At 53.4% G+C, this 27,687-nt stretch overlaps 3 protein-coding genes across 3 annotated transcripts; 2 read left to right on the top strand and 1 right to left on the bottom strand.

Moving 5' to 3' along the window:
* Positions 1–429: 429 nt before the first annotated feature.
* Positions 430–5,100, bottom strand: ETH_00009110 (uncharacterized protein; the record flags this gene model as incomplete). The annotated part of the gene is made up of 1 exon (XM_013378379.1): positions 430–5,100. One exon carries the CDS (start codon positions 5,098–5,100, stop codon positions 430–432), a length of 4,671 nt encoding a protein of 1,556 aa, XP_013233833.1.
* Positions 5,101–10,732: 5,632 nt separating this feature from the next.
* Positions 10,733–15,531, top strand: ETH_00009105 (uncharacterized protein; the record flags this gene model as incomplete). The annotated part of the gene is made up of 5 exons (XM_013378378.1): positions 10,733–10,898; positions 11,054–11,795; positions 12,074–14,399; positions 14,683–14,989; positions 15,353–15,531. The coding sequence occupies 5 exons, from the start codon at positions 10,733–10,735 to the stop codon at positions 15,529–15,531; spliced, it is 3,720 nt and encodes a 1,239-aa protein (XP_013233832.1).
* A 3,970-nt stretch (positions 15,532–19,501) lies between these two features.
* ETH_00009100 (DNA polymerase alpha catalytic subunit, putative) lies at positions 19,502–27,467 on the top strand (the record flags this gene model as incomplete). The annotated part of the gene is made up of 9 exons (XM_013378377.1): positions 19,502–19,594; positions 19,896–19,998; positions 20,385–23,812; positions 24,160–25,191; positions 25,428–25,496; positions 25,668–25,777; positions 26,025–26,538; positions 26,908–26,951; positions 27,215–27,467. The coding sequence occupies 9 exons, from the start codon at positions 19,502–19,504 to the stop codon at positions 27,465–27,467; spliced, it is 5,646 nt and encodes a 1,881-aa protein (XP_013233831.1).
* Between the last annotated feature and the right edge of the window lie 220 nt (positions 27,468–27,687).

Here is a 27,687-nt window from a genome sequence, read left to right as displayed (position 1 = left end):
GTCGGGAAAAACGCGTAGGCTGTATGGCTGAGTCTAACAGCTTCTGACTATTCATATATAAGTTTTACGGGCACGTACCCACTCGTCCACAATAAAAAAAGGGAAACTTTCCCGGTTGAGTTCAAAGCTGGAGGGGATGCAGTTGGGACGTGCCTTTATGAGACGACAGACTAAAAAATAACGAAAGCAAGTTAAAAAGACCAGCCCTATACTCTCCATTGTTGCACCTTTGCTCTTGTTCCATGCGTTCTAGACATAAAGAATTTGGACAAAGCAGTGCCTCAGCCTTCCACCTGACCGTCCACAGGATGCGGGTTCTATTCAGGCTCAATTCAGGCTGCAGCCCCTTGTAGCCAGCCCGGATGTGCGTGAAACCTTGTCCCAACTACCTACGGTCCGCGATAGACAGCAAGAAGACAGCAAGACCTCCTAGTGTAGGGCTACGCAGCACCTCATGAGCTGCGACAGCCACATTAGCGCCAAGTCGCGGTGCTCTTTTTGTTTTAGCAAAGCAGCGGCTGAGGGCCTCTCTCTTCGGTGTTCTCCTTCCTGATCATCTTCTTCCATCGCAGATATCACACCGAGAAAACTGCCCATGGTGCCAGCATCACAATCTGGTCCGTGAATTGCTGCTGATACTGGCTTTGATGATAGCGCTGCAGCTGCTTCAGGTGCATTTGCAGCAAAAGCACCTGCGTTTCCACTGCTCTTTCCTTCAGTAGTCGTCTCTTGTGTTGCACCTGCACGCGCTCTGTAAAGATAGGCATCGGCATCGACTGGCCTCAATGGAAACAAGAAAAAGAAATCTGGGCGCGCATTAGTCTGCGACCAATCGGCACTGCGACCCCTGGCTCGGCTCCGTAGCCAGCGCAGCCCCTCTGGAGTATAAACGGCAGGGCAAAGAGCCTCTACGAGTGCTGCAGTGCGCAGTGCCTCTTCTCCAATTTCTGTTCCTGCGGTGGCTGGAAGTGGGACCCCAGCAGTAGAAGCCACGGACCGCAGATGCTCCCGGTGGCGGGCAGAGGCCAAAGAATCTGCTGTAGCAGCCAAACCAGTACCCAACAGCCCCAACTTCATGCAAACGCTAAAGCTGCTGGAAGGCCCCGCGGCGAATACAGTACAGGGCTTCGTGCGCCACAGGTCTGCCAGGGACCCCAAAAACGCGGCCAGTTCGCTCTCTAGTTGCAGCAGGCTGTCCCAAGCTGCGCCTCCAAGGCCCTCCCCGTTGATTTCATCAGCCGCGACAGCCCCGCTGCCTACTTCTGAAAAGTTGCGCACAGTTTCAGCAGCGTCAGGCGGAGGCTCGTCCACTCCTTCAAGTGCCCCAGGCCTCTGCGGGGGCCCTTGTGGGGAAGCTGTTTGCGTCTGCGGGTCATTTATCGCGTCTTGAAGCCCCTGTGGCTTCTCTGAAGCCTCAAAGGAGTCTCTGGGGGCAGTGAGCCGCCGGAGGAGTTGCTGAGCCTCTGCAGCCAGCAGCGCGAGCTCGTTCGCCTGCAGCAGGGAATGCGTCACTCTCTCTCTCAAGACACTTAAAACCAAGAGACAGATTTCCACCAGCAGCAGAGCTGCTCCTAGCTCCTGGTCCTCTACTGATACACTTTCGCTGTAGGCGGCTGCTGGTGCTACTTCCGATAAAGGCTCAGTAATCTCTCGGGGATTTGGGCTAGCTGCTGCTTCCTTCATAGTGGATGTTTTCTGGTCTCGCTCTGACCCAATATGAGAAAAAGGGTGGCTGGAAGCGCTACTAGCTTCTTCGGGCTCTAGCAGCTGCAGCACAGCCGTCGAGTCCGTAGCGCTCGCCTCCCTTTGCAGTTGGGCCTCCCCCATCTCTCGTAAGAGCCCCCGCAGCATTCGGGGGTGGGCAAGGGCCCTCAGCGTGACTACAGATGCGTGCAAAAGAGAAGGAGTGGGGGCTGTCACCAGTCTGCTGCTGCAGCAGCTTAAAATCACCTCTAGGGACTCCGCTGCTGGTACCCAGAGGGGGTCACAGGTCCCACTTTGCTGAGGTCGTGGAACAGTTTCCCTGGGGCCTCTGGCCAGCATATTAGAAGGCAAACACGAAAGGGCCCTTTCTGCATTCGAGACGGGAGCCCGTGCGTGTTGGGGCAGACTGCTGCTCCTGGTGCTCCCGCTGTGGCGGTTGCTGATGCTGTTGCCCTTGACGCTGCTGTTGCCGATAGCTCCTCTTGCATTGGGCTTCGTTGGCTGCTGCTGTTCAAGACGCTTCCGCTGCTGCAGCAGCCTCGTTGCTGCTGCTGCGAGTGCAGCATCTGGGCAGTAGGGCAGCAGCTCCAGGTGGAGAAGGGCCACAGCCTCCTCCAGTGAGCCAAAGACAAGTTTGCAGCAGTCCCTCCTCGCCACCACCAGTCTTCTGATGTGGTTCAAGACCTCCAGTGCCTCAACACATGCAGCACGCTGGTCTGTTTCCACCTCAGCCTCCCTCTCTGGCAAGAGGGCAGCAGGCGCTGCAGCGGTGGCGGGACCGGCGACCAAAATGCCGTAGACACACAATTCCAAAGCTTGCCAGTCCCCTGCAAGGGGGCCCTCAACCAGCTTGTGCCAGCCCGTATCCCCCCCCTTTCCCTCTTGTGGCACTGCAGCTCCCCGCAGGCTCTCCAGCTGCCGGCGCTGCAACAGCAGAAGGGACTTGACCTGCTGGCTGCTGCTGCGCTTCAAGTGCTGCCCCAGCTCTGCCGCTGTGACCAGTGCATCCAAGCTGCTGCTGCTACAACTACTACAGCTGCTGCTGCTGGAGGGCGCGTCCTGCTGCCTTCTAGCACGTTGTACTTTATCTTCCAGTTCTGCCCTGCAGCAAAGGAGGCTAGCGTTGCCTAATGCTGTCAGGGAGGCAGATAGGGGCAGGCGCCGCTGCTGCAGCCGTATCAGGGTCGGTGCTGCTGCAGCGAGGAGGTCCACAGGTAGGGCAGGTGCAGCAGCAGCAATAGCTCCTAGTAAGGCCACAGCCAATTCTGCCTCCGCCTTCCCCGCCTCCACCTCTGCTACTCCAGAGACCCTGTCTGCTGGAGTCGATCCCGCCTCCCGGTCTTCCCCACCCCACAGAGCTTGCGAGGAAGCAGCTGCAGCAGCAGCAGCAGCACCGGGCTGCAGCTCAGTCAATGTCGCGTCGCTGTGGCTCGGTAGGTCCCTAGAGATTCCGTCAGCACCAGGGGCCTCCCCTGGTGACTCGGGGGGTCCCAATGACTGGGAGGCTCCTATTTGTTGAGGCTGATTGAATCCTATCCCTCTGCAGAGAGGCCCGCGGCGGATTGAGGCCTCTATGGCCTCCCAAAAGGGCCGGCAAGTCAGAGGGAGGCCTGCTGCTGCTGTTGCTGCAGCTAGAACGGTGTGGCTGTCTAGGGGCAGCGAGCGGTCTGCAGCCCTGCGGGCGAAACAGCGCAGCAGCTGCTGCAGTAGCGGCCGGCAGAAAAAACCGCAGACACGGGAGGCCTCCAGGGCCCCCACTACATCCTGTGGAGGCAGTTGGGGGGCCCCCTGACGCAGCGCAGCCACCCACCGGTCCATTAGCAGTCCACTGGTCCGCCCCAGGAGTCCAAGAGCCCTCACTGCGCGGCTTAAGTGGCGCAAATGCCAGCCACCCTGGCCAGCTGGGGCTTGGCTAGCTGGGGACGGCACAGCTAGCCAACCACTCTGGCTGCAAGTGATGTTGCTGGTGCGGGCGAGCCTGCCTATGGCGTACAGATAAGGAGGGGGCCCCCAAGAGGCTGCAGGATCTAGCTGCTGCCGCTGCACTGGGGGCCCCAGCTGCTGCGGCGGCTCCACTTCTGCGCCCTGGAGCAACGGCGAAGCAGCAGCTACAGCGCGGCGGCCCATAGGAATAGAAGCTGAGACAAAAGACTCAAAGGCCTGCAGCAGCGGCTCATGCCTCACTCCGAAGAGCGAGAGACTCTCTACAATTGAAACCAAAAGGGAAGGAGGAAACGGCGGCGTCCTCTGTGAAGTCCCCTTGGGGCCTCCCACCAATGGAAGGGAGAATATCTGGCGCTTGCCGCGCAACCCGAGGGCCCCTTCTTTGCCCTGAAGACCCTCATGGGGGGCCCATGGGGGTTTTGCCTGCGGCAGCAGCAGCTGGGCCCTCACGGTCTCCGCCGCAGCTTTCAGCAGCGGGCTGTAAGGCAGCTGTGCTGCTGCGAAAGCCTTAAGGAGCAACGCAAGTGTAAGGAAGTGCTGGGTGGCCTCCTCTGGGGGCAGGGGCCCCCTGTGGGCCCGGTCGGCGTCTCTGCGTAGGAGGGGCCCGAAACTGTTCATACACCTCAGCAGCAGTTGAGTATCTCGTATTTTGAATACAGCAAACAAAGAGTGAAGGGCCCTCGCCGCGTCCAGAAGCCGAACGTCACCCCATTTGAGCAACAGTGTACGTACGCAGCAGCGCAGCACAGGCAGCGCCTGATGCCCCGCCAACCCGTAGCTGTGCAGCACCAGGGCAGCCTCAGCCGCCGAGAAGTGGGGGCTTCGTCTGATGCAGGCCGCATGCAGCTGGCTCCACACAGTAGCACCGACTCCCTTGCCTGCTACTTCCGCTGCTGCTGCAGTCCGCACAGCCGAGGCTAGCTCAGTAGATTTTAGGGAAAAAATGCGGCCAAGAGGACGAGGGTTCCGGGCCCTCTGCAGCTCCACTGGGAGGCTGCGGCGAGTAGGGCTTTCAGGAGTGATGTGCACAGCCTGAAACAACGCGGGAGGCGCGAGGGCTGGCTCTAAGGCTGAAAGCGAGGAGCAGTACTTGGGCAGATACGGTGCAGGCTGCGAGGCTGCTGGACTGTCGCCTTCTCTTCTGCTCCTTGAGTCTACACTGGCCAGCCCCATTTCTACTTTGTGTTGGTAAAGAAGGGCCTTCCGGCGAGCCTCTTGCTGCAGATGCCATTGCCCAATGGCCTTCGCCGTCTTACGGCGGGTGGAGAAGCACCGCACTGCGGCGCTCACCATCATGGAACTGGGCCCTCGAGGGCCCCCGGGAGTCCATCCTAGCAATATGGGGAGCTCCCACGGGATGGAGGCGTCAGTTACTCTGCCTTTAATGCGGATGATACGAGGATGCGAGCACACAGGGGTCGTTCGGCTATGCGGAGCGTACCTAAAGGCCATGTGGTGAGCAGCACGGGTGCTCCACGTTAGCGCTCCTGCAGTAACCAATCAACCGGAAAAAACAAAAAGCAAGAATTCGCAGAGAGGAAATTAATACATAACAGCAAATGCACATGGAACGAACGCACACAACGAGCATTGGGGGCCACTGGGGCTGCTCTGGGGGCCTCACGGAAGCACCGTGATTAGGTGAATTTTGCCGCATCAAGCCAGCTCTTCAGAAGGAAGACGGAAATGCATCTACGTATTTTTAACATAAAGTAGGACAGGTGAATCAGACACGAGCGGCTTCCTTGTTACTGGTTGCCTATAGATGGTGCGGTCTACTCGATATCGTCCGGTTCTAACTTGAAATAAGCTACTTGGAGCGGAACCTCAGTGATCGAACCTGTAGAACGAATATTTAGTACGTTTTTTATGACTTAACAGCTGTGAGTTGCACGTTGGCCAGTGATTATGATGGGCCTCTGGAGGCTGCCAACGGCGATGAGGAGCCGTGGTTAAGATGTCTCAATCGTAGCAATAGCACACCGATGAGTCTGTGGCAATAGCTGGGACGCAGCTTTGATATGGCAATACCCTTCTGCCGTAGGACGATAGGTTCAACTAACCAGAAATTTAGGTGGAAGCATAAAAATTTCTGGGACAGTGGAGAAATTCCTGCTGCCCACAGCAGCTTTAGGAGCGCTTATTTCTCCCAGGAAAAGACCGAACGCGGTAGTGCTCATGCATTTAATGCTGAGTGTTGAGACCTGTAGACATAGCCAAAGAAAAGCCCGTCCTTTCCTAGCCAGACACTCGAACTGCGCGGAAGAGCTAGGCATCGTGCGCTTTTGTATTGCTTTACGTTCAAAAAAACTGGCATCTCTGGGCTACATAGTAAATAAAATGGAAAGTACCTGATAATATTCAGGCATAGGCCTGACGAAGAAAGATGAAGCGGCTATCGCTCAATTTGGCAGAGGCCGTCAGCTTGGGCTGCAGTCCGTAGGGTTTCCATCTCGCTCTTGGGTTCAGTCCCTATCCGTGGCCTACCCGGTATTTAGCAGTATCAGAAGAGAACACATTATGAAGAGCGCAAACGAGAAAATTCACGGCTTGTGCATAATTAAGCGACGCTGAAGACGGTAGAGCTCCGCTACAAGGCAAGTGCCTGCAAGTGCCTTCAGACCTTAACTTTGTAAGAAAGGGAACGTTTTTTCTTGCACATCACTACCAGCCACTTCTTAGTCTTTCTCCGTGAGCTTTTTCTTCTTGCAAGCCCCGCGTACGCAAAAATGTAGTTGCTGAAAGGGCTGGCTGTAGCAGCCTTGCTGCAGAGTTTGTGCCTGACGATAGCCAAATATATACTTGTCCCAGACGAAACCCAACTAGCAGATCTTTCGGCAACTTTATGGGTGTCACTCATTTGTTGGAAAAGTATTCGTAGCACTCCATGTAATACCTCCATGTGATACCTATTATAAATTTCTTGACAATCACGTAACTGCTCATGTATGCGGAGGCATGCTTCCCAGCGTAGCCAGCCTTCTGACCTCACAAAAGAAAGCATGCCTACACGAAAAATAAGAACATTAAGACGAAACTCTTTTTTGCAAACATAAACTGTGAAAGCATGGTCTCTCGACCTCCTGGGCCCGCGAAATTTGCAGCCAGAAATATCACACAAGTTGCAACAAAGATGGCTGGCACGTGCAACGCAGCTCTTTAAGGCGGCGCTCTCTTTCTGTTTTATCATTTCCTAGTGAGCATGCACTTGACAAGAGTCATATACACGTACACACACAGACACACATATATGTGTACGCGCATATGCATGCATATACATGTATATGTATACATCTATATAATGTATACATAAATATATATGTATACACATATATACACACGTTGCCCCGCTCCCGCAGAGAACGTGAGCTACGCTTAAAATCGCCCTAAAACTGGGCTGCCCTAAAACTGGGCAGCAAGAGCCCGATTGCCCAGGTACCCATGTAACCTGTAGGCGTATTCAGATATATAAGGTTTTTTAGTTGAAATTGAGTATGTTCTGCCTAACGCACATAAATATAAAAAAGTTACATACCAGCAACTCATTTCGTAGGTTTTCTAGTTGAAATTGAGTACGTTCTGCCTAACGCACATAAATCTAAAAAATTTACATTTACATATCAGCAGCTCATTTCGTTTGTGTCAAGGGACATAGAGGACTCATTATAGCAACGTTTCTACGCCACTACCTGCGACACGAGAAAAAGTGAAGTTTTCTTTGCTTTTTCCCGTCCGATCAGCAGTAAATGTACAAATTCTTGGCTTCTGCAGAGTTTCGAAGCTTTGATTGCAGTTTCACCACTTTCACTACTACCTCCGTCCGAACAAAGTGCCCGGCAGCAAAGCGCTACACTCTGTAATGGAGCTCGAAAGTGGCCCTGGCACATGGTGTGAAGCAAATAAACACATATACTGCACAACTTGGCCACAGCACACGTAGAAAACCAGATCTCCGACAGTGGCCACAATTTTCTCAGTCTTTTACGGAACCTCAACATGTGGAGACCCCTTCAACGCCACATTGCTCAACGACTTGGCTTCCTCGTTAAATTTTAACACACTAACGTTATTTATTCGTAGTGCGCACGCAGGTGACAGACGTAGCCCCCCCATACCGAATATCCTACTCACGCTGCACTCACTGAGCATCCGGAGGCTTTCGCCACATCTTTTGGTGAGTTTGTCGTGTCGGCGCTACTGTGCAAACAGTGACGAGCGTCCTATGCTATCCGATGGCATTGTGCAGGCTGTGGAACATTAGCAAGCATAAACACGAGAGCTCCTCGCTCACGCATTGCCGCTCCTGAACCACCGCTTCCTTCACACACGCGGCCCACCAAGATCGCGACACACCAAACACAGCTGTACGGCACGCGGATTATAGCCCATATTTTGTTTGCCACTTGCACAGTCGTGGCCTCATTACAAATTTTGCGATCCAGTGTTCAACTAATCCCTGGCTGGGAAGCATTCTCAACACCTTAGCCGCTAGTGACACTTATACGAAAACTACGTACAACTTTTTAAAGCCGGCATTTTTGGCACATCACGTAGGCTGGCTAGGAGGTTGCGATGACTTCAGTGCGTGCATACGCTCACATAAGACATCAATCAGCGTTAAGTGTGTTTGGAACATTGCTGAAGTCCATACGCATGAGACCCTGGGTTTCTAAAAGATGCATATAAGAGCCTTTTTCCCCGGCGAATCTGAGAAATATCTTCCTTAATATTATGTCTGTTGGAGGCCTTCATGTCACAGATCTTGTAGATAACAGCATCGATGAAAGTTGGAGGTACAGTGTTGTCCTGCATTTACGAGGTAAGACCAGCGCAACCAACGGCGATACCAAATAATCTATTTATCAGATATAACGAACACTGGATATGCCAAACTGTTTGCGGATAGTCTGATTCATGCGCTGTTCAGCCATGATCCTATCCAGGCTCAGTAACCTAGGGCGATATGGACTTTTGAACTGCAGAATAGCATAGTGAATGAATGCAGTAGCATGGCCGTGCTGATGTTGCTGTTAAAATGTTAGGCTTTTCCTCAACATCGATGAGATCCTGAAAAATTCGTCTAGAGAAAATTACGTGTAAGTGTGGTTTTCTGCTTTCCGGTAATTCTGATGTAACCAATGCACAAATTTGTGACGTTGGGCTTGTGCTGCTCTGTAAATTCCAAAAAGTCGCTTTCTTCTACATCAGCTTCACTGCGCAGAGCCTTTTGTGTTGGTCCGACACACTGAGAAAGCTCTGTGTCAGTCAGTTTCCGGATTGTTGAGAATCAAGTGGTGCAGCCCACCTATACGATCAAACGCAAAGGTATTTAATATGGGATGCAGCATGTCAGTGCAGTATCCATGGTAGTGGAGTCAAAGTGGACCGATGTGAGCTGGTGCATAAAAAGGATGGCGCCACTAGTGCTGCTTGCAAGCCTCTTGAATGAACTTTTTTGGTCAAATTGGTTGATACCAATGCCCTTGGCAACTCAGAAATGGAGAAAGTGCTGCGGTCTACTCTGCCATCAGAAATCTGACATGCCGCCTATCTAACATGTCTCGAAAGATGAATTACTCAGGACCGGTGGCAAACAATGCGGTCTTAACAACTGGTTCAGTTGTTTTCGAGCAATTTGGAAAATCAGGGCTGTGGGCTTGAAAGGTTGCAGTGGACATTGCCACTGCATTTCTAACTTTCTGTTTTCTAGCTTCGGCGTCTGTCGAGAAGTGCGGCGTTTTCGCTGAAAGTTAATACTATTCGGTGGCATTGTCACCTAAGAGGCTCATTTCGAATAGTAATTCTGGGTACCCAGGCTGCGCCATCCCTGATCTTGCCACTGAGCCTTAGAAGATTTGTGTATGTGTGCGGGGCTCCGTCCTCCTCTGACGTAAGCACATTCAAAGTCTATTGACAGACCTGTGCTTCTGCTATGGGCCATGGGGTCAGGGTGAGGCATGTTGCCCTGGGGATCCCTTTAGTGCGCTTCATCCCTGTCGAAGTCGCTGCAGCAGTCGAGAGCTTTTGTATGAGGGTAACGTTGTCTTTCAGAGGGTCAATTCGCGCTCCTGACTCTTGACTCTACCTCCCTAAAGGGTGTGTGCTGGACAAGGGAGTTGTCCACCTCCTTTGTGGCTCTCGCGGCCAATCCCCGACTGGCCTTCAGCTCCAAAACATTTGCATGGACATTTTATGTCAGGGGGAGCCAGTTATATTTGCAGCAGCAATTAGCTAGTCATTGTTCCTAGCGGGCCAGTTGGGCCGGCAGAAAGCATTCAAAGCTCCTTACGATGTCAGCATCCCACGCCTCCATAGCCCTAAAACATTCTGAATAGATAATCTAGTACACTAAACTGCCAGAACTGAGCAGTGCAGCTGTCAGCACTATACAGCCGCCAACAGCCAATATACAGTAACTGCTACTTGATAGTGAAGTACAGTTGAAGCACGAGGAGTTTCTGTACGCAAGCGACAGACAGTGAGAGCTATAGTGTATGGAGGTAAATAAAAAACACATCTACGGGTTACTGCATGGAGGCCGCTACATCTTTTGGTTCCTGCCGCTGCAGGCTCAGCAGCTTTGTCGAGTTGCTGGGTGGCGTGCAGCGTTAAGTAGAAAACAAGGAATTATACAATGAGCTGCACAAATGAAAAATAAGAGTACATAAATTGCAATAGTCTGATTTCTGAAGCAAATATTATTTTTTAAAGGCCCCAAGGGCCACGCTACCGACGCGACTCGACTTGTGCTGCCCCACGGCTCATTCAGCAGCAGCTGCAGCAGCGACCCCTTGCTTCTGTTGTTTCCGGTTATGTCCTTATCTGATACTGTTCTCTTCCCTTCCTGCTGCTTTATAACTGCTACTGCCGAAGGCTGATTTCTTTGTTCTCCCGAAACAAGCTTCCTCCCTTGCCTAATAGTATCGCTGCCGTGACCCGCCGGCGGGCGGCTGGCCTGGTCCTGCCAGTCGTGGGCCAGTGCACGCCAAAGCCTTGCGGCCGCTTCAAGATGCAGCAGCATTTACCAACTTCTTCCCTTTCTGTCTTTACTTTAATCAACTCCCACCCATGCAGAAGGCCCACGATGGACGGCGGCGACCCCAGCCGCAGCGCAGCTGCTGAAATGGCCTACGGGGAGTCTGACAAGCAGCAGCCTGCAGAGGCCACGTGCTCTACCGGGGCCCCTCCGCCTCCCGTTACACAGCAGTTAGCGGGCTTGACTAGCTCAGAGTCACGCGCCGAAATTCAGAGTGAGTGTGCACAGTATCTGTCTACTGCTTCGGGGCCCCTGAGGGCTGCCAGCAGGCCCTCTTCTGGTTCACCCTGCAGCGGCAGAAATAAACGTGAGCTCGTTGTTCTCACTTCTGCCATCGTGGCCAGCGCCATTTGCTTTGTGTGCACGCAGATCCCTGTACAGCAGCAGGCGAGGCCCTCCAGGTCGAGGCCCCTTATGCCTCTCCAGGGGCGGCCTGGGGCTGCGGCAAAACTGCCAGCCTGCAGGGCCTCATGAAAAAGCGTGAGCCTTGCGAAATCAAATTTGAGCATCCCCTGGGGGGCCCTATCCCGTCAGTCCTGCCCAGCACCTCAGCCAGCAGCGGGGGCTCTCTGGCTGGGGAGAGCGATGACAGCTTCTGCCAAGTGGCCTCATTTTCTGAGGTGTTTTCTCCGCCTGATGGCTCCCCCATAGTTGCAGCCTCAGACGCAGCATTAGCAGCAGCTCAATCGGCAACAGAAGCAGCCCCAGGGACAGCAACAGAAGTAGGAACAGAAGCAGCAATAGTGGCGGCAGCAGCAGCCCCAACAGGGGAGGCCCTTCACGCAGAGCTAAAGACGTTTGAGCTCCTCACCCACCTCAGGACTGTCGCCAGGAGGTGGGCCCTTTACCATGACAACTTTTTCTTTCACTGGGACAGGCTCTGTTCAGAATGGAAAGCCAGGAAGAGGCAAGGCACTCAGGGGATTCCAAAGAGTCGGGGGTCCCAGGAAGTCCAGGGATCTTCGGGAGCTCACGGAACTCAGGGCCCTCATGGGGTTCTTGATCCTTACTGTGGCTATGAGCGAGAGGCAAAAGACGAAAGCAGTCGGGGGTTACACAATGAGGGGCGCCAAGGAGAGGCAGTGACTCTAGACACTGTAGATATACTTTGGTGAGGCTATATGTTAGCTCCTTGCTTCCTACTCGCTGTGTTTTTATAACCTTATATATCCTGTCTAAATCAGGCTGATGCGATTCACTGTCATTGCTTTTACCTCGAAAAAGGCTACTGCTGCTGCTGCTTCCGCTGACTATGTGCTACGGAGCGCGGCTGATTCCCAAACTGTGTCTCCTTTGTCGCATGCTCCTCTTTTCCCTACTAATCATATTTTATCCCCTCAGTATTTGCTTGTACTTTGTGCTGCTGCCGCTGCTATGCCTGTGGTGCAGCGCGTCATTACCTCGTTTGTGGAGCGCCTCCTCCCATAGCTTTGGGGGGCTGCATGGCCCCGCTCTGTCTTTGCTGCTGCAGCAGCTGGACGGTAGACGCCGTTCCATAGACGGCAGCTATGCTCCTCTTAGCCGATTCTTAGAAATACCTTTCGGCACCTACTCCGTCTCCCGTACTGTTTCTATTCGCAGACAGGACTCCAGTAAAACCTTATGTTCAGAGGGCCCTCTGGCTGATGAGGAGCCCCTCAGGCATCGCAGCACTTCGATTCCATGGGCAGCAACCCTAGGGGCTCCGCAGGTCTCGCACTGCCTCGACGGGTCGTGGAGCCCTGTGGGTCCCGCTTCTGCGGGGCCTCCGTGGCTACATGGGGCGTTCGTCGATAGTGCTTCGCAGCCGCCCAACCCGTATATCCCCCCTGCATCTCCTGCTGCTGTTGCTGCCACTAAGGCCCTGCGGGAAGCTGCTGCCAGCCTGCTGTCAAATTCCACTTTTTACCCTCCGTGCTGCCGAGGGGCGCTTGATGGCTTATGCAGCTGCAGCTGCAGTTGCGCAGACTGCCGGGACGACTCCAGACAATTCGGCGTCTGCGAATACAGTGAAGCCAACGGACTATCTCTGGGCCAGTACCCATTTCAGGGCCCTCTTGTGCATGGGCAGTACGGCGGACCCAAAACACAGGGATCCTCCCAGTCAGAAGATCCGCGAAATCGCCTTTTTTGTGGATGGTGCGACAGCTGCGTCAGCAGCAATGGTGGCAGCAGCACTAATGCGTTTCCAGTCAAAGCAGCTGTAAATAACAAAACTTGGGCACACCGACCACCTCGTCTGCATGTCAAAGTTAGCACACCTGCAGACAAGGAAGTCCCTGCTGCCCATCTTTTGGGTCCCTTCAGTTCCGCTGGCTGCGACGATTTCCGTACCACTGCTGGTGTCGCTGCTGGAGCTTCTTCAACAGATCCCCCTCACGCCTGTTACGGTCAGTCACCGAGCTCCCTGGATGAGCACTCTTCTCCCGAAATTTCGGGGGCCCCTAAGTGGGATAGTACTATCAGCAGCACCGTGAGGGAGCAGCACATGGACGAAGGGGGTTTACTGTCCGAGGCCCACCCCGAGGAGACACTTCACGGCGAGCAGCAACTCCACAACGGCAACAACAGTAGCAGTTGTAGCAGCAGCAAGTGTGAAGAGACAGAGGGGCTTTCAATAGACCCAGCACACTGCCTTGGGGGCCGCTGGACTCTCCATCAGTCGCCCTCCACGCCATGGGTTCAGACTTGGCGCGTAAATGGCCCTAGAATTCCAGCTCAGAACCCAAGCAACCTTCCCCAGCAGCAGGACCAGCAGCAGCTGCAGCAGGACCAGCAGCAGCAGCAGCAACCGCAACAACAGCAGCATCAGCAGAAGCAGCAGTCAGGCAAGCACACCGATAACTTCAGCAAGAGTCGACGGCGCACTCTCCAGCCTCCGCAGTTGCAGCACCAACACCGGCGGCAGGAGCAGCAGCAGCAACAGCAGCAACGTCAGGAGCAGTTGCTGCTGCATGAGCTGCATCTACAACAACACCAGCTGCAGCAGCAGCTGATTCAGCAGCAAATGCAGCAGCAGCAGTTGCAGCAGCAGCAGTTACAGCAGCAACAGTTGCAGCAGCAACAGTTACAGCAACAACAGTTGCAGCAGCAGCACTTGCAGCAGCAACAGCTGCAGCAGCAGCACTTGCAGCAACAGCAGTTGCAGCAGCAACAGCTGCAGCAGCAGCAGTTGCAGCAACAACAGTTGCAGCAGCAGCAACAGCAGCAGCAGCAGCAGCAGCAGCAGCAGACCGAGGCTCCCTCAATATCACCTGCAGCAGACGCTCATAGCACCAGCAAGTTCTTTTGCGGTGGCCGCCTTTCAGGTGATTCTGTTTCTGTCCAGGGTTCCCGTACTGAGGGGCATGAGAGACCTGGCGATGGGGACAGGGATGAACCTGCAAAGCAGCACAAGGTGGAGCATCCGCAGTACCTAGTGCAAGTTTCATGCCAGCAGCAGGATCAGCAGCACGAACAGCAGCAGCGTGACCCCCAGCAGCAACAGCAGCAGGCGCAGCAGTCCTCTGGCCGTGCCTCAGCTGGACCATGGGAGCACGAAGCAGGGCCCCTGGCACGTGATAAGAAACGACGGGCGCCCGAGCCCAACGAGTGGTGGAGGCCCATAGGCTCGACAAAGGATGAGCTGGGTGACTCAGACGCTAAGGAGCTCACTGAACAGAATGCCCTCAATAATATTTCCGCGGAGGAACAGCAAACCCCTAGAACTAGGGGCCACCCCTCCAAACTTACACAGGTCGGCAGATACAGATTTTGTCGCAGGGATCTCCTGGAGAGCCTTCGACAGCTTTATGTTGTGGTGGTGGAAACGGACTATTGTGCGTGTTGCCTTAAGTTGCGAGGTGTGGCGAGGAATACGTTTAGTCTCACTGCTGCCCTGATTAGTCCACTGCCCAGTCGGTTTCTGTGTTGAATTTGGTGGCTGAGGCGGGGAGTGAATGCAGCAAAATGCATGTTGCCGTGGGAGATGAAGATCAACACAGATACGGGGAGGTTTGCTGTGTGGTCCGTTTGGTCAGGTACTGCACAAAAACGGCTCCCTCGCCGTAACTGCTGCTGGCGGCGAACCATCGCCCTTGCATCGTATTCGCCTGGGGGTCCCGTCCCGTTTACCTCCTGCTTCTGCTCGGTCTAGTGCTACGGGCAGTAGCGAGGGCAGCCTCTTGAAAGCAGCCCGCAAGGCCAACCACATTGTGGTGGAGGACGGAGGTTTGCGTTTGTCTTTCGTGGCGCGCAAAGGCGTTTACTATGACAAGAGAAGGAGACTGTGGAGGGCAAATTGGAAGGAGAATGGACGAATTCACACTAAGGGATTCTCAGTACATGGTCAGTATGTCTGTGACAGTGCCGACCGATGTTTTGCTGCCCCTCCGTTCTTGTTTGCCGATTATTGTGCTGCTTTCTTGAAGTAGTTTATGCACCTACAGCTATGCCCGCGTTTCTGTTCGCTTGGGTCTGGAAAGTGTCCAGTGTCAAAAATCACTGCATCTTTGCCTCTGCGTTCTGTTGCTTTGTCTTCGTTTTTTTGCCACATTCGGTGCTTACCAGGGATCTGCTAGATAAGTGAATGCCTCTTGAAGCTCACTTTTCTCTGGTTGAGACTAAGCGATGTTTGGATAGCTGCATAGCAAGGTAGCCAGGTGTACTGACAAAAGTTGTTTTGGCTGCTCAGTGTGCTGTGGACTGCAGACTTTGGGACCCACCAGGCTGCTCGCGGGAAGGCGATAGAGTTTAGGGAAAAGAAGGAACAAGAAATAGACACTTATCATCAGGCACGGAGCCCCAGGGCCCACACGAGCGACAACTGGATGGCGAGGCCTCAGCCTCATCTGAGACCAACAGACGCTCTTTCAGAACAAACCGCCTGAGCGGCTTAATACATGCGCTGTCTCGTCCTCTTCCGTCGGGTCCTGCGCTTTTCTTTTTCCTGCTGTGTCTCTCTCTTCAAACAGGAGGGAACGCAACGAGGGCTTTAGGAAGGAGCGGAGAAAGGCCAGAGCGCGGCTCAGGGCATATTCAGTGGCTCACAGGTCCTGGTGAACAAGGTAGTTGCTATTGCGTGCATGAGAGGAGGGGGAGCATGCATGCACACAGCGAAGGTTTATTATTTCACTTTTTCTTCCTGCGGCCAAGTTTTTGAGCTTAGTGCATATGGGCTTCGAACTGGAGGGGAGGAGCTGCATGGAAGTTTCAAAGGGTGAAGACGGAAATTAAACGAGGAGACAACCAAATGGGAATCCTTGTTAGGTGTTTTTTTTAAGGACAACGCACACCTGCTGCGGCTTTGCAGTATGGGAGGAGCTGGGCGCTGCCGCTGCTGCTATTGCTGTTTCTACTGCTGCGGCTAGAAGCGGCCAATCGACCTGTGTTATGTCGTTAAGCTGACGGTTTTTCGCCGCGTCTCTGCCTGTCTTTTTAATTCAATGTTTTTGATCTCTCTGCACTCTCCCTTTAGCGTCTGCCACGTGGAGCTGCAGTAACTGCTGCCACGCGACTGGACTCTGTGGGGCATGAGAAAAGAAGGGAAAGCAGCGACTAATGCACGTATGTACATATACATATGTACATAATAACGGGTATATATATACAGTACATACTAATATGTATATGTAAATACATTCAGATACATGTATCCACACATGTATTCATGGAGATGACGAAGAAACCGGCGAAGAGGCAGGAGACACACACAGTGGCTAGGAAGCAAAGACAAGAAGGAAGGAAACAAGAAGCTGAGGAGGAGACGGCTTTTTGCGCAGCGTCATTTGATTCATGCGGCGCTGCTGCATACAAGAGGTTCAGTTTTCTTATTAGTATTACGGCCCTGCTGTCCCCCGCGGCCTCAAAGTGGACCTTGTATGTCACTTTTATATGTAGAATTCTTTCTTCATTTATCCCCCGCTCAATTGTCTCAGAAGGAACAACAATAACCAGGGCTGCAACCAGCAGCGGCCCTGCTAGCCGCTCCAGTGGCTAGCCACGCAGCCACACGGACTCCCGCGTCTAGCCACAGATCCCACTATGGCTAGACATACCTGCGGGATGCTTGTCACGGCCCAAGCGTTGACTAGCTATATTCTCCATCTCAGCTAGCCGTACTGGCCACCCTGGTGAGCCAGAACACATCCCCTGGCTAGCCATGCCCCATCCTCAAGCAGGCTGGCCAACTCACCCAGGCTAGCCACCCCATTTACCGCCTAGCTAATACCGATAAGTAGGGAACGAGAACCTTAAGGATAGAACGCAGTGCGACTACTGCGTACAGAATGGTGGGCGTTATGTGTTTTTGGGTTTGTGTCTCGTCTCTTTGGTACAACTGCACATGCAAAGCGGAAACAGAAGCATAAGAAAAGCAGACAGACCTGAACTGGCACGCAGAGATACCACCAATTTCCCCTCTTTCCACTAAATTGCCCTATAATAACCGTCATTCCGCATTTCTAAGTCACATAAGACAAACGCGTAGGCAACATGCCTGTAATTCTCCAGCTCCACGCTTAGAGCAAATACGCGATGAGCTCCTCGTTAGGTGTTCGGACTCTTCCTCAAAGAGGCGGTATCACGAAGCACCACAGTGCCGCAAGCTGAGCAATACAAATCGTCCGCTGAGGAACTTAGGGTTAAGAGCTTATGGCTTCCATTTTAGAGGAAGGGCGTAGGGCCTGTACACGTCGATGGCTTGTGCCCACAGCGCGAGAAAAGTACTGTGGAAGCAGTATTTTGTGATATCAAAGCTGTAGCCATCGCCCTGACACCAACTAGACGCGATGACAACTAGCCACGGCTGAAGTTACACATCTACAGCAGAGATGTACTAGCATTTGAGGAGCAACGATCCCTACAGCTCGAGGAACTGCGTACATTCACCATGAACACTTTGAAATTTGTCGTGTACACTTCTGCTACGGATCCAACTTCTCCTAGGGCATGTAATCATCTGCGGCCTTCCAAGCTTGGCTCTTTAATTTTCTCGACTTTGCATATGTGAATGGCGACGAGTCCACATTTTTACTTGAACGAGCATCCTTCTCATATTTCGCTGACTTTTTACTGGCTGATGTTTGTACAACCTGGGTTGAAACTCAAAGGGCAAAAGATGAGCCCTGATAAATATTCTGTCACTTTGACAAGTGCAGTCTCTTTCAGACGTCATTTGCGCGCATCAATTAAAAAGCATCAGGCTAGAAAATAGTGAGAGCGTTTCTGTAGGAATTAGGGAGAAGACACTGCTAGCCTAGAAACTCCAGCAAGCGTGTACAACCTTAACATGGTATCTGGAGAAAAAACCTCACTGGCAACTCATTGTGTTCAACGCAGTGAAAACCCAAGAACAAGCAACTTGTACCGGTGTTAGCATCAAGAAGGACTCTTTAGGCAGTGCTTCCTGGGCGGGACACTACAGTGAGACACTACAGTTCTCCACGAACCTGAACTGGGAGAGTGAGGACACTCCCAAGGTGTAGAGAGCAAAGGCTTGGGATAAGAGCAGCTTTTAAAGTGTCTCTTATCTCTCTTGTACTCCTTTAAGGTCCGTGTTTGGGGCTGGCAGCAGCCCTTTAGAAAACAGACAATTCGCTCACGCTACGCGTCAGGAGTCGCAGACCGTGCCTAGTTCACTTTGTCTGTGGGGGCATTTGTCCCGCATGTTGCACAGGAACTTTGTACACTCTTGAAGCGAAGTTTACTGCAGGCATAAGAGCTAAGGTCTATGACTCCTTGGGCTTCAGTAACTGCGATCAGGCGCTGACATATTCAGGAAGGCCTCAGTTATTTTTTGAATTATTGTGTGGGATACATAATAGTAACACTAGCCAAAGTGGCAATATCCCAGTAGGTTCCATTTACAGAGCCAGCTGCGTCCAGTCTTACGGCTGAATGCAGCTGCATCGGCGACTGCCTCCTGCACTATGTCGAGTTCTGGCCTCTTTCTACCGCTTAGAGATGAATAAATGTTCACCTATATCATCCGGAGAAAGCGTTCGGCTCGGTACGCATTCAAAATGTTTCTTTACTTTTAATTAGGGGTTTCACATTCAATGTATTGTGTTGGCGCCATCCTCTTTCTCTGCAGCAGCCAACAGTTCAATGCTTACATAGTAGATTCTTACTCTTCTCAACAACTTCACGTAAATGTGATCGAGTTTCTAATTATGGACATACTTGCGCGCCTGCACACAGCACCATCTAAAAGCAATCGCTCCAGTAGAATGTTAACCGAAAAGCCACCAACATAACAAAATATGGGTCTATGGAAACTCTATAGAGACCTCACACTCCCCTTTATTAATTCACTTGCATTATTTTCAATTTTTGTTGTACATTGTTACATATGCATTTTGCTGCGGAGACATGACAAAATTAGCCACGCAGGTTTGAGAACACAACCCCACCGTTAAGCCACCCCACCAAAGAACCACAAGCCCTGAGCTGGCTGTCCTTCATCACTTTAATAGGCTAGTTTTCGGGGTTTTACGCTAAATCCCACGACAGAAAAGACGTGTATCAATTGTATGAGTTGGCAATACCATCTTTTCTCGTCTTTCCAGATCCAAACTGGAAGCCCTACTGAACGGGCCCCGAAAACAAATTTTTGGCAAGCCCTCTTTCGCCAGCCAGCCGTCTCCTTTCGGTTCCCTTCTATCAACCCGAGGGATATCCAGCCTTGACAGACACCCTTACTGCCTGGGTAGCTCTCCGGTGGCTCCTGGGCCTTCCAAGCCCCAGGGGCCCTCAAAAACGAAGACAAGGTACATCAGCTACTGGGGGCGGCAGTGGCAACGGCTGCTGCACAGGCTGCAGCTGCTACTGCTGTCGCTGCAGTGCAGCAGCTAGCCAGCGATGGCATCTTCGTCGAAAAGTGGGGCCTTATCCGCCCTTGAGAAGATTAGGAAACAGCGCCGAGGAGAGGCAAAGGCCACAGAGCAGTATGAGGTGAGGGGCAGGGCACTAAAGACCTACTGCACCAGCTGCCACTTCATCACGCTGCTGCCTTCCTTAACGCCCTTTTGTGGCTTCACTTTTCGCAGCCGTAAATTCCTGATTGATGATGCTTGTTGCTTGATCACGAGGGCAACGACGTTTAGCGATGCCCGTTTGCATCTGCGTTTCTCTATCTCTGCTCGTTTCTGTTTTGATCTCTGTGCGTCTGTTGGCTCCCCCCCTTGCACCCTATTTTTGCTACTATTGCTTCTTTCCGGCTATATCAGCCTTTTGCTGCCTCTGCGCGTCTCAGGTTCGAGACGAGAACGCGGAAATATTTGCCACCGTCTCTGCCCAAGAATACGCAGAGCTTAAGCAGCAAAGAAGGGCAGAAAACTGGATAGAGGGGGACTTCAGTGAGACGACAGCTGTGCCATCTGTCTATTTCTGTTTTTCTGCTATATACTTTCCGCTTTCTGGCTGTCAATTCATTTGTCTAATATCTGTTGATGCGCGCATCTGTCGCCCCGGCCTTTGCCTCTCTTGCTGTCACTTTGTCGATCTTTCGTCTCCTCTTCTGTGTGTCTCCTGCGTTCCCCCTTCCACTCCACTGAGAGCCTTTTCTCTAGAACTGCCTGCCTGTATTTCCCTATACTTGCCATCAGTGGCTTTCTCCAGGGTGTCCACGTGCATCCCACCTTCGCCGTTTGCTCCTGCTACTATTCCTGTTGATGGTGGTGCTGCTGCTGTTTGCTGCCCAAGACTGGCGCCACTCTATATGACTCCCTGCGCCTCTCCGCAGGTGAGGGATACAGCGACGATGGCGAGGAGTGGTGGCTCTCCGACAGCAGTGCAGACGGGGAGTCCGCGCCCAAGCGTGCGGGCAAACGGCGGGCGGCCCACGGGGAGGGTGAAGAAGGAAGTCCACAGGGGACCCTTCCTGGGGGCCGTGAGAAGAAGTCCAGGAGGGGTGCGCCCTCAACTGCAGCAGAGCTCAGGGCTCAGGGTATGCGCTCTCTGCTGCAGCACTTCAGCAACATGGCCACGGAGAAAACAGGAGACCGGGCCCCCCAACAGACAGCCCAGTCGACGAAGCAACTGCAGGCTTTAACGTCCATCGAGGCCTCTCTTAATCTTGATGAAGACGACGAGGAAGAAGGAGGCCTTGTCCCCGCAAAAAGTAACAAGAGCAGCAGCAGCCTCAGCGGAAACAGCAGCAGCACAAGCAGTAGCAGCGGTAGCAGCAGCAGCAGCAGCAGCCGCAGCAGTGGCAGCAGCAGCAGCAGGTCTCTTGAAGCAGCGAACGCATTTGGGCTATTTGGTCTTGGGGACTTTCTGCCGGCTCGCGTCCCTGGAGCCCTAGGTCCCAGCGCCATTCCCCAGAGAGGAGACCCCAAGCTCAACTCACCGCAGCAAGCAGGAGCTACTGCAGCATCTGCAGCAGAAACAGAAGCAGCAGGTGACGAGGAGGTGACAACTGGCTCAAGTGAAATGCCAGTGGCTGCTGATGACCCTGTGACGGGTGGAGCGTCCCAAGAGGAACTACCAGAGGCGCAGGGGCCAGCGGACAAAGGGAGCCCTGAAGTGTTTGAGAGCCACAAAGAGCACTTCGGTCTCCAGCGGAAACTTGTGCCCGTGGACTTGTTTGCAGGCCATGATGGAACTGACGAGGAGCAGCAGATGGACCAAAAGATCCCCCGGGGGCCCATAGTGGCAGATAAAGCTATGGGGGCCTCAGATGGTCTCCCTATCTGCCCGGATGGAACGCTGCCATTTTATCTTCTTGACGCATGGGACGACGCCTCCACAGGCACTGTCTACCTCTTCGGTAAGGTCTGGGCCTTCGCAACACAGCAGCAGAAGCAACAACAGGGCGCTAGCCTGCCGCCTCCGCAGAGCTGCTGCGTTGTCGTGCGCGGGATGATGCGTCCGCTATTCTTCTTTCTGCGCAAGCAAGTGACTCTGGACGTGGGGCCAGACGAGATTGAAAAGGAAGAAGCGGCCTCCGTGGATTCCGCTGGGCGCCCCAAGCCCAGCTCTGAAGAAGCTAGGGAGGCCCTCCTGTCCGCGCGTTTGCGTGCAATCGAGTCCAATGCCAAGGAGTTTTTGCGAGTGGACGGTCTGCGTCTGAAGCAGAAGTACAAGTGGCACTTGTGGAAATGCAAAAGCACAAAAAGACACTATGCATTTGACGCGCCTGGAGTCCCCCGCGGTAGAGATCTTCAAGTGATTAAGGCATTCTGTCCCGGAAGCGCGCCGCCGCTGCAGCTGGAGGACCTTGAGGGCACCACCTACTCCCGCGTCTTTGGCTCTGGAGCCCCTCTCTCCGAGGTACTGCTGGTGAAGCGCAGAGTCAAAGGGCCCTGCTGGCTCAAAATCACAGAGTTTAGTCTCCCCACATCCCCTGCAGAAAAGGTGTCTTGGTGTCGCCACGAAGTCCTTGTGGAGGGCCACAAGCCCATACGAGTATGGGGAGCCCCTCGAAAGCCAGCACGGGGTGAGGACTCTCGTGAACCTCCCGCGGAAGACGGCAAGGAGCCTCCCGCTCCTCCCCTCACACTCTTGTCCCTTGCTGCTAAGTCAATCTCTGCCATCAATAACCCCATTGAGGACCGGACGGTCTGCATGGCGGCATTTTGCGTGCAAAGGCACATAGATATAGAGGATCCCCAGACGCACCCGGTGCTTTCAAAAGAAAGTGTCTTCTGCAGTGTGCGCCGGGTAAGAAGCGGCACAGCAGGAGGGGCACTGCGGTCCCCAGGGGGCCCTATTGTTGGGGGGGCCCCCAACGTGTCGGCCCGAGCTATGACCAGCGGCCTGCCAACCGCGTTTGAGGAAAAGGCGGCGCGCAGCGCTGTGCAGGTTTTCGATACGGAGAAGGTGCTTTTGACAAACCTCATAAACCGCATCTATGCTCAGGACCCTGACTTCATTGTAGGTCACAATGTGTATGGCGCGGACCTGGAGTTGATCGCTCGCCGCTGCAATTTCCATGGACTTCCGATGTGGCACAAGCTTTCGCGGCTCAAGAGACCCAAAACACAAAAGGCTCCCTGCAGCAATCCCAGGCAGCAGCAGCAACAGCAGCAGTGCATTTGGGGTGGACGCGTCCTTTCCGTGGGCAGACTCGTCTGCGACACTTACCTGCAGGCACGCGAGCTGCTGGGTCACAAGACAAACTACAACCTGCTGCCGCTGCTGAGGGAAGCCTTTTCTAATCCGGAGGCGGCAGCGGGAGGTGGCAAAAACAACGGAAAGGTGACCGCATTTCACCGGCGAGTTGCTTCTGAGCTGCAGCGCATGCAACCATTTCCATGTGAGGACCTGCTGAGCTTTTTTTGGGCTGCCGACCCTTCGCGCTTGTTGTACGCCTCAAACCTTTGCTGCCTTGAAGCTTACATGTCTTTGGTGTTGGCGCAGACCCTCAACTGCCTGCCCATCACCCGAGAGCTCACTCTTATAGGGGGCAACCTATGGGCCCGCTCCCTGCAGAATGCGAGGGCCGAGAGGAACTCATTCCTCCTCATGCATGCATTTCACGCGGAAAAATTTGTGTACCCAGACCCACTGGGAGCTCGGCAGAAGAGCAAGGGACCTTCACCTGCTGCTGCTGCAGCTGGAGGTGGTGGTGAGGATGACATAAGCGAGGGAGAGGCAGGATATGGCCCTGTTACCGCTACTGCGGCTGCTGGCGGAGCTGGGGAAACCCGTGGCAGCCGTGCACCATCTTATGCCGGAGGGTTGGTGCTTGAGCCCCGTGTAGGCCTGTACGACACATTTGTGTTGTTGCTGGATTTCAACTCCCTATACCCTTCTATAATTCAAGAGTTTAATATTTGTTTTTCTACTGTCCGGCGGCCACAGATGGGTTTGGGGGAGGACAGAAGCAACGACGGGGGGGAGCTGTCAGTGCTGGGGATCGACTCGAATCCGGGACTACTGCCTCGGGTGCTGCAGCAGCTGGTGCATAAGCGGCGTCAGGTGAAGATGGCAGCGGAGAAGGAACGGGACCCTGCGCGTAAAGCCTCACTCCATGCAAAGCAGCTTGCCCTCAAACTCACAGCCAACAGTATCTATGGCTGTCTCGGGTTTTCAGGAAGCCGCTTTTACGCCAAGCCTCTCGCAGCTTTCATCACTCAGCAAGGCAGGGCCTTGCTGATGGCTGCAAAGGACAAGGTGGAGCAGCAGATGAGGCTCTCAGTCTTATACGGAGATACAGACTCCATCATGGTACAAACGCCGAACAGCTGCAGCGCTTCAGGGGCTCCTAGACACTCCGTGAATTTCCGCCGTTACTGTAGCTGTGGCTGTAGGAGGCCTGCACTGGCACCGACTTTCGCGTCATGCAGCGTGCATGTTTCTTTCAGACATAAACGTATTGTACTTGTAACCTTGTGTGCATCTCTTCACTACACGCACACGTGCAAAAGCACACATGCCATTTCCTAGGTTGCAAGGGTTATCTACAGCGTCTGCCAGCCGTAACGTTTTTCAAGCTTTCTATATACGAGTTCATGCTGCGATTTGGTCTTGCGTGATCGTGCTGCTGCTGCTTCTTGCCTGAGTTGTTCGTACAGGTGGACACAGGGCTGCGTGATGAAGGTCGTGGGGAAGCCTTTGGAGAGGCTTTCCGATTGGGCCAACGCATAAAGGCGGAGATTAACCGACAATACAAGAAGCTAGAAATAGACTTGGAAGCTGTCTTTCGGCGTCTGTTGTTATTAAGAAAGAAAAAATATGCGTGCTGCATTGTACAGAACTACGAAAAGAAAGAATATAAGATTGAGCAAAAGGGTCTGGACTTCGTCAGGAGAGACTGGGCGCTTCTCACCAAGCAAGCAGGTGAACAGCTTCTCAAGATCATATTCGGCGTAAACCTGACTCCCCAACAACAACAGCAGCAGCAGCAGCACCAGCAGGATGGAGGAGCAGTCGAAGAAGACACTGTGGACACTGTAGTTGCTTTGCTACACGAGCGTCTCTGTGCTATGCGGGACGCCATAGTCAATGGCCGGGTCCCTCTTGATCTTTTTGTCATAACGCGAGCCCTCACAAAGTCGCCTCAGCTGTATACCCAAGGGAGCGGTTCATGCTCGCAGCCCCATGTCTTAGTGGCGCTGCGCATGCTAGCAGCGGGCAGACCTGTGAGGGCAGGCAACGAAATTCCCTACATTATTTGCGACGAAGAAAGCATACGCCAAGCAGAGGCCAGGCAGGGGAAGAGCCCTACAAGTCCTCCACAGCAACAGCCGCAGGAGCAGCAACAGCCGCAGCAACAGCAACAGCAGCAGCAGCAGCAGCAGCAGCGTCTGAGGAGTCCAGCAGAGCGTGCATTCCACCCCACGGAAGTGCAAGTGCTGGGCCTTAAGCCTGATGTGTCGTACTACCTACAGCATCAGCTGTTTCCCCCCGTTCAAAGGCTTTGCGCACACGTGCAGGGCACTACTGCTGCGCGCATCGCAGAGTGTCTCGGCCTCAGTCCGGACCGGTTCGCAGAGAAGGATTTGGGAGACGACGCAGAAGACGATCCCAACGGGGAGACAGAAAGGCGAAAAGGAGAAGACAGAATTCTCTCCCTCATCAAGAAGTCAGATGAAGCATTCAAGCAGGTACGCGCAGGAATTTGAAGTATTTGGAAGACTCCATAGGGAAAATGGGGATGAGGGAGCCTTTTGAGGGTCACTGACTGTGAGGGCGTTTTGCTCGACGGCCCGAGACTGCCATTGTTTTTCCCCGCCTTATTTCTGCTCTCACAGCGACTGCCATTAGTGCCGTCGCTGCTGTTTTAACCTGCCTGGTCGAAGCTGTGTTTGCTGCGCCTTACGCTTACTACGCGCGTGTGCAGTGCCACATACCCGCACAGATCCCATGTGGTCTGTGTGGCGAATGGACTACAGCTGCACAGGGCTTCATGGTACGTCCCTGTTTCCATACACTGCAACCCTGCCTATCAGCTTTCCCCCTCTCTGGTGTCGATGCTGCTGCTTTCGTCTCTGTTCGTCTTCCCGAGCCTCAGCTCACTCATCTGTTTGTTGCCTAGCGGCTCCTCTGGGTTTGCTGTTAATATTTTCTCATGGGACTTCAGACGTCCAAGTGCAGCAGCTGCGGTGGCTGGCTGTCACCCTCGGCGCTGAGGGACACCCTGCGGCTTTACCTCGCCTTCATCCGACACAGTTTTCATATCCATGTCACACGGTAAGATCGCACTCAAACTTTACACTGGGGACTCTTCGCTTTTATTAAGGTGCTGTTTGCTATTCTATCCGTGTGTGCCGCTGAATATGAATTCAAAGGCCCTGAGCCGTTGCGACTTGAGCCTGGTGGTGCTGGTGCATATGAAACAGAGAAGGCGTTGATTCTCTTGTCATCCCTGATACGTAGAGCGAGCGTGTAGCCCGAATTGAGGGACAAATGCATACGGTCTGGTGTGACGTCTGTGCAGGTGCACAGAGTGCAAACACAGGTTTGAATTCCTACCCCCGGGGCCCCTCTCCCCAGGGGCCTCACTACGTTGTCCTCTCTGTGAAGGTGGCCGTATCGTAGACTGTGTGTCTCCGGACGCGCTATATCTGCAACTGCAGCATCTGCGCTTCTTGCTATCTCAGAACAGCGGCAGCAACAACAGCAGCAGCAGCAACAGGAACGTGGGCAGCATGGGCAGCACCACCAGTAACAACAATAAACTTCTTCGCGTAGCACTAGACCTCTGCCACGCGGCCATTCCTCTTCCTTTAGGGGCCCCTACTGGAGGTCCTCAAGGGGTCCCTTCTCGCATTTCTGGATCTTTGGTAGCCGCAAGTGCAACTCAGCGACGACTTAAAGACAATGTGGTTGGAGTCAAGAGGGGACTGGAGCTGAAGTTTCCCTTGGTAGTGGCGGCTTTGAGATACTTGAGCAGCATTAAAAGGGGCGTAGTTTCAATTAATGCGGAAGAAGAAAGAAAAAATCTTATGCAGGTACACACAGACACAGTTACATTATGTACGAGCTATCTTGCACATACATCGCAAAATAGCAGCGCAATAACACTCAAACTGCGGGCTCCCTGCGCTAATAAGATTTTATCACCAGACAGTACGAGGACCTCGTACTTCAGTGTACCTTCAATTCCGGATGTGCTTCTGGTTGTGTATGTATGAGTAATTTTGGCTGTTATGGAGCCTTCTCCCGGCTTTTGCCCCTACTGTTGCTTTCTCCTCTATAAACTCTCCTTTGCGTCTCGGAGACACGAACGCTTGATGTCTTCTTTTAACGTCTCATAAACATGTGCTCTTGTGGGGACGGTTGCCCCCACGGCTGCGGTATTTGGTGCGATTTCTGCGCAGCCTGTAATGGCGACAATGAATGCCAGCGCCCTGAATAATTTGAAGTGGGTCTTCACGTCTCAGCCCTCCTGCCTTCTCTCTCTTTCATAGTGTCTCCCTTCTTCCCTTCCTCACATCCCTAGTAACCAAACCCCTTCACAGCACCCATTCCGTTAGCAGCTTAAGCTTCTTGGAATCTTTTCTGTGTCTATGCTGCTTATGGAAGTTTTCTCTTTCCTTTCTTTGTCGTGCCTTTTGTGTATACCTTACGAATTGTCTGTGCTTCCGTTAAGTTTTTAAGCCCTGTGCTGTTATGGTTCCTCTGCAGCCTCCGCACTTTCTTTGCGGCACTGCGTCCTCCCCTGACACCCGACGGTCCCAACAGCCGATGGGCCCTCTTGGCCCAGTCTTACCGTGATGCAAAGGCGGCAGCTGTAGAAGGAACCCTGCCTGCGGATTCTGGGGCACGAGACCCTTGGGGAGCGCCTCCAGGGATGAAAAGACGAAGTTCAGGGGGCCTCGCATTCGGCCTCAAGGGACTTGTCAGCCACCCAGTAACCCTCAAAAGAGAAGTATTTTAGGGTCATTGCCCGGGGTATGCGCTTGAGAGGCATCTTAGATGGTTTGGCCCGAATTGTGACTGTTGCGCGTCAACGGGCGAGCTCAACAATTTTACATCTGGGAGCCCTCCTGGGCACCGTCGAGCTCCTGGGTATCGCTTTCTACTCAGTGAAATGTAGTTCTGGTCCGTTGCTACGGAACTTACAGGGCGCCGCAAATTCAGTTTTCTGCACTGCAGCA

The sequence above is a fragment of the Eimeria tenella genome, genomic scaffold, assembly GCF_000499545.2.
Source record: "Eimeria tenella Houghton genomic scaffold, Eth_scaff81, whole genome shotgun sequence".
Taxonomy (NCBI): domain Eukaryota; phylum Apicomplexa; class Conoidasida; order Eucoccidiorida; family Eimeriidae; genus Eimeria; species Eimeria tenella.
The sequence above is the reverse complement of the archived record's forward strand: the minus strand, read 5'-3'. Positions and strand labels throughout refer to the sequence as shown.